The 6,000-nt window shown below is 54.5% G+C and overlaps 1 protein-coding gene across 10 annotated transcripts in view; it reads left to right on the top strand.

Moving 5' to 3' along the window:
* Positions 1–968: 968 nt before the first annotated feature.
* The window catches only part of COL13A1 (collagen type XIII alpha 1 chain), a 196,517-nt gene continuing 191,485 nt past the window's right edge, over positions 969–6,000 (top strand). For all 10 annotated transcript variants that reach the window (XM_031956844.1, XM_031956840.1, XM_031956839.1 and 7 more), the window contains exon 1: positions 969–1,902. In XM_031956844.1, coding sequence (XP_031812704.1) covers positions 1,600–1,902 — 303 coding nt within the window. In that variant the 5' untranslated portion in view covers positions 969–1,599. The remainder of the gene's footprint in view (positions 1,903–6,000) is intronic.

Here is a 6,000-nt window from a genome sequence, read left to right as displayed (position 1 = left end):
GGAAGGGAAAGGGAAAATTGAACCCAGCCCCCCGGGGAAACAAAGAGGGCAGAAAATGAAGGATCCAGATCTTCCTCCCAACAATGCCCAAGAGACACTTCAAAGGGAACTGGGACCCCTAAAATTTTGGGGGGGGAGGAGGAAAACTAACCCATCCCACACAATTTGTAAACAAAAAATAAATAAATTTGGGAAGAAAGAGAAAAAAGAAGGGGAAATGGGAATTTGGGGAGAGGGGAGGAGGGGGATAAAGATAGAAATTAGGGAGGGAAAAAAAAAAAAAAGGTGGGGAGGGAGGGGAAGGGAAGAGAGAAAAGGAACAGGGAAAGGGAAGAAAGGAGAGAGAGGGGAAGAGAAGGGGAGGAAAAGGAGAAAGGGGAGGGGAAGGGAAAAGAGGAGGAGAGAAAAGGAGAAAAGAGACAAGAGGGAAAGACAAAAAGAGAGAGAAGACGGGAGAGAGAGAGAAGAGAAAAGAGACAGAGAGAGGGAGACAGAGAGAAAAGAAGGAGAGAGAGAGAAGAGAGAGAGAGAAAGAGAGAGAAGGGAAGAGGAGAGGAAGAGAGAGAGAGACAGAAAAACAAAAGAGAGAGAGAGAGAGAGAGAGAGGAGAGAGAGAGAGAAAAAGAGAGAGGGGAAGAGAGAGGAGAAGAGAACAAGAGAGAGAGAAAGAGAGAGAGAGAGAGAGAGAGAGAGAGAGAGAGAGAGAGAGATACAAGAGAGAAGAGAGAGAGAGAGAGACGAGAGAGAGAGAGAGAGAGAGAGACAAGAGAGAGGAGACAGAAGGAAGAGACAGAGAGAAGAGAGAGGAGAGAGGAGACAGAGAAAGAAAGAGAGAGAAAGGGAGAGAGAGAGAGAGAGAGAGAGAGAGAGAGAGAGAGAGAGAGAGACAAGAGAGAGAGAGGAGACAGAAAGAAGAGACAGAGAGAAGAGAGAGGAGAGAGAGAGAGAGAGAGAGAGAGAGAGAGAGAGAGAGAGAGAGAGACTCAGTGAGTGGTGTAGAGGATGCAGCAGGGCTTGCTCATCGGATCCCTGTAGCTGGGGAGTGTGTCATGTTACAGAGGCGCCCGAGCCGGGCCGGCACACCTCCGAGGAGGCGGCAGTGGCAGACACCTCTCTCTAATGGGGACTCTTTAGGCGCTCCCTCCCTTGCTCCGCCGCGGAACCGAAACTGACAAACCCCGGGGGGACCCACCCCAGTCAGAGGAAGGAGGAGGAGGAGAAGAAGAAGGAGGAGGAGGAGGAAGACGAGGAGGAGGAGGAAGAGCAACAGGAGGCGGAGGACACTAGCTCGCTGGCCCGCTCGCTCTCTGGAGCTCGCTCCCTCTCGGCACAAGTCCCCGGGCCGCCGCCGCCGAGCACCGAGCGCGCCGAGCTTGGGTCCCGCCGCCTGCTCCGGACTCCTGCGCGTTGCGCGCGGCCCGCTCGGCTCTCCAAGTTTGCGCACCGGCCCTCGCCACCACCGTGCCCCTCAGCCCCGTCCTCCGCGCCGCTGGCTGGCTGCCCCCCTGAGCGCCCGCACGCCCGAGGGAGACCGCGAGCGGACCCGCGCCGCCGCACTGCTTTCTCGGCCCCCGGGCGGACGGACCGCGGAGGACGGGCATGATCGAGGACAAGGCTCGCCACGGGGCCAGCGAGGCGGCGGCGGCGGGGGCCCGGGGGGAGCCGTGCCCCCGGCCCCCTTTGCCCCGGAGCTGCGCGCTGCTGGGCGGCGTGTCCCTGTTCTCGCTGGCGCTCAGCCTCCTGGTGCACTTTCGGAGCGCGGAGCTGCAGTCCCGCCTGGGCCGGCTGGAAGCCGAGCAGCGGCGCCCGCCCCCGCAGCAGCCCCCGCAGCCCCCCGCCTGGCTGGCCGCGCACCAAATGGAGGAGGCTATTTTGGGAAGAGTCAACCAGCTGCTGGAAGAGGTCGGTGCTCTTTGTTGTGGGCCCTGCCCTGCCCTGCTCTGCTCTGCCCCTACCCCTGCCCCTACCCCGAGCCAGCCTGCCCTCCTCTCCTCCTCACTTGTCTTCTCTTTCCTAGTCTCTCCTGCCTTATTCTCTCGTTTTCTCTTTTCCACACCTCCTTCTCACTTTCCCTTCATTCTGCCTCCTGTTTTTCTCTCCGTTCTCCTCTCCTTCTTGTCTTCCCTCCTTTCCTTTTCTCTTTTCTTCTCTCCTCTTCTCGTCTTCCCTCCCCTCCTCTCCTCTCCTGTCCCATCCACCCTCCCGCCCCTTCTCCTCTCCTGTCCCATTCCCCCTCCTCCTTCCCTTCCTTTCTCCTGTTCTCTCCTCTCCTTTTCCCTCTCCTCTCCTGTCTCTTTTTCTCCTCTGTTTCTTTCTCTCCTCTCCTCTCCTCCCTCTCCCTTTCCCTCCTCCCTCCCTCTCCCCTCCTCTCCCCTCCTCCCTCTCCCCTCCTCTCCTCCCCCTCTCCTCTCCTCTCCCTCCTCTCCTTCCCTCTCCTCCTCCTCTCCTCTCCTCCCTCTCCTCCCTCTCCTCCTCTCTCTCCCTCCCTCTCCTCACCTCTCCCTCTCCTCCCTCCCTCCCTCCTCCCTCTCCCTCCCTCCCCTCTCCCTCCTCCTTCCCTTCTCCCTTTCCCCTTCCTCCTTCCTTCCTCCTTCCCTTCCCCCTCCCCCTTCCCCCTTCCCTTCCGGCTATCTCCTATCCTCTGAACTTTGGGGGCCCTTGACCACCCACTTCCCCGGGTCCTTGGGGCCGACTGGTCGGGGACTTCGAACTCGGGGGGGGCCGGCCCCTGTTTAAACCCGGGCGCCCTCTGTTCCCCCCGGCTGGCCCGTGGGGGGGAGGGCTGGTCCGGTGTGGGAGGGGCCGGAGGGGATTCCTCCCCAGCGCCCTTGCGCCCCCCCCCGCCGTGGCCCTTTGGGGGGCCGGCGGCCCGGCGGCCGGCCTTTGCCCCAGGCAAGTTAAATGGGCGGCCCCTGCCTTGGGAGGCCCGGGCCCTGGCTGGGAAAACCCCCCTTCCTCCCAGCTGCCTCCCGGGCCTGGGCCCGCCCCTCCCCCCCCCCCGGCGTTTGGGGAAGGGTGCCTGCGTCCTTGAGGCAAACTGGTCCCCGAGGGCACTTTTCCCTTCCCAGAGTTCCGCCCACCCGCGTTTTCCCCAGTTGCTCAGCTTTTATTGCCTTGCCCTTTAGGAGCGTCCCGGAGGCAAGCCCTCGGCCGCCCTCCCAGTGTGGGAGACCTCCCTCCCATCGCCCTTGAGTTCCCACCGCTTCTGTCCATGGTTTGTCCCAGCCTGGAAATCGACTGGGCCAATCATCTCCAAGTCCTGCCCGAAGGTGGCCTGGGCACCTAGCTCAGGCTGCAGGGCGTGGAGACTGGCCCCCTGGCTCTGGAGCTGACTGCCCCATATGGGGATGAGCCCAAGGTCCTGGTCAGCTCTGGCTTCTGGGGCTGGGATAATAGAAGTTTCTCTTCACTCCACTCCCCTTAGAGACATCACCTCAGGCCGAGCAGGTTCTCATGGCCTCTCCTCCAAGCCTCCGCTTGACCTCCCCATCCATCCTTCTTTCTTTGAGAGGCAGTGGAGTTAAGTGACTTGCTCAGGATCACACAGTAATAAGTGGCATTTGTGAGGTCACACTTGAACTCGGGTCCTTCTGACTCTAGAGCTGGTGCTCTAGCCATTGTGCCATCCAGCTGACCCATTCTCCCTCTTTCTTACAGTTTGAAGGGCTGACCAGGCTTGTGAGTCCAGTATAACTCATTTTTCCCCCTTTTTATGGTAGCCCTTAAAACTCCCTTCTCTCCTCACCAATTGGAGTAAGGACCCAGGTTTGGATTCCAGCCAGGCCAGTCCTCTCTGTGTCTTCTGGGCAAATCTAGCCCTTCCTAATGCCTAGGTTTCTTTCTCTTTAAAATGATAGATTTGGACTCAGTGATCTTCCACCATCCTTGGAGCTCTCAATCTATGAACCATAAATAGCTCTGGGATGGAGGTAGTGAAAGTATTATCTTTATTTACAGGCAGGATAATTGAGGATGAGGTTAAGTGGATTGACACAGGGACAGGATCATAGCCAGAATAGACTGGGAGTTCCGAGGCTCATCTGAGGAGTGAGGAAGTGGAGGTCCAGCCATCTTTCCCACCCACCATCTTATTTAGAAAATGGAGAGTTCTTTCCCTGGGATCTCAAGCTCTACCCCTGCCACACTGCTTTGTGTCCCTGCTATATCCCCTTGTTAGACTCTAAGCTCCTTGAGGGCAGGAACGGTGAGGTTTTTAATCCTCTAGTACAGGACTTTTCATATGATGAAACAGCCCTTTGATCAATGAACTGAATTAAAACTTAACATCATTCAACCCAGAACTCTTAATTCTGAAGGAATTCAAAGGAAGAAGGAACCTGTGTGTGTGTGTGTGTGTGTGTGTGCATGTGTGTGTGTGTGTGTGTGTGTGTGTGTGTGTGTAGATTTTAATGACTTCATGCAGGTGAGATATAACTGGGTCTTAAAGGCTAGATAGGATTTAGAAAGGATTGGGGTGGGGGATAGAATATCAACAGTTACCTAGGTGTGTACTTTCCTTTTATAGAGAAGATAATTGAAGCTCAGAGTGATATTTTCCCATGGTACAGTGGGGGAAAACCAGACATTCAGGATTTGAGTTTGAATCCTGCCTTTGACATGATCTGTGTCATGTTAGGCAAGTCATTAAATCTCTTTGGACCTCAGTTTCCCAGGACTGACTCGGTGGTCCCTAAAGGCCTTCTAGCTTATATCTATGATCCCAATGACCCTGTGGTAGAGGGTAGAGGTCTAAAGCAAGAAGGAACATTAGAGATCATCTCTTCAAACCCTTGGAGAATTTATGTGACTTCTCCAGGGTCACACAGTAAGTAACAGGACCCAGCTTTGGACAAAGGACTCCAGTCTCCTTCCACCAGACAACAGTGCTGACATGTGACTTTTCTCGCATCACACATCTTCACTTTAAAAGAGCTCAGTGTGACTTTGGCCCCCTCTTTTAGGGCCTCACCTTTTCCAACTGTAAAACAGGGGCTTTGGACTAGATGGTTTTTAAGACTCTTTCCACCTTTGAGATCCTGTGACAGGCTGATGGGAAGATATTTGTGGTTGGGGTGAAAAAGGAAAAGGAAGAAGGGGGGGGAAGAAAAGGGGAAGAAAGGGGCAGGGCAAAAGAAAGAGAAAAGATGGGAGAGGGAAGAGAAGAGAAGATAGAAGGGAGAGGAGAGGAGAGAAGAAAAGAAAGGAGAGTAGGAAAAGAGTACGTAGGAGAGGTGAGAAGAAAAGAGGGAAGAGAAGAGAGAGAAGGAGGAGGAGGAGAGGAGGAAGAAGAGATGGAGAAGGAGGGAGAGAACAACATTAGGTCCTCTAGGTCTTTTAATATTTCACAGATATTAATTAAGTGGAAGAGAATTTAAAGGTCAACTTTACTGATAGATTGACTTCAAATTTGCTATGTAAAAATCAGATTTTGATCCCTCCTGGCCACATAAATCCAGAAGAAGAAGAAGAGGAAGAGAAGGAAGAAGAAGAGGAAGATGAGGAGAAGGAAGAAAAAGAACGAGAAGAAGAAGAAGAAAGAAGGAGAAGTGGCAGAGGAAGGAGGAGGAGAGAGGAGAGGAGAGGAGAAGAGAGGAGAGAGAGAGAGAGAGAGAGAGAGAGAGAGAGAGAGAGATTGGAAATACAGGTGGAATCCAGATTTCAAGCTCTGAGTCATCAGTGTGATGCAGCAATCAGAAAAGCTGCTATGTTTGGAGACTGCCAAAAGCATCCAGAAAGAGGAAGGGGTTCTTCTTGCCATCCTCTGCCCTGGCCCAAGTATCCGTGAAATACTGGGGTTCAGAGCTGGGGACCACAGTTTGGGAAGGGCATTGCCAAGGTGGAGCACAGTCAGGAAACAGATTTAGAGCCATTTAATCCATCTCTCCTTCCCCTTATTGTACAGGTGAGAAAACTTGCCTGGGTCCAGGAAAAGTCACCCAGGCAATAAGTCTCTGGGGCCAGAGTTGAACCCAGGGCCTGCACCTCCAGAGTCAGAGCCCT

Source organism: Sarcophilus harrisii, chromosome 2 (genome assembly GCF_902635505.1).
Source record: "Sarcophilus harrisii chromosome 2, mSarHar1.11, whole genome shotgun sequence".
In the NCBI taxonomy this organism is placed as follows: Eukaryota; Metazoa; Chordata; class Mammalia; order Dasyuromorphia; family Dasyuridae; genus Sarcophilus; species Sarcophilus harrisii.
Note: the sequence above shows the minus strand (reverse complement) of the source record. Positions and strands in the feature narration are given on the sequence as shown.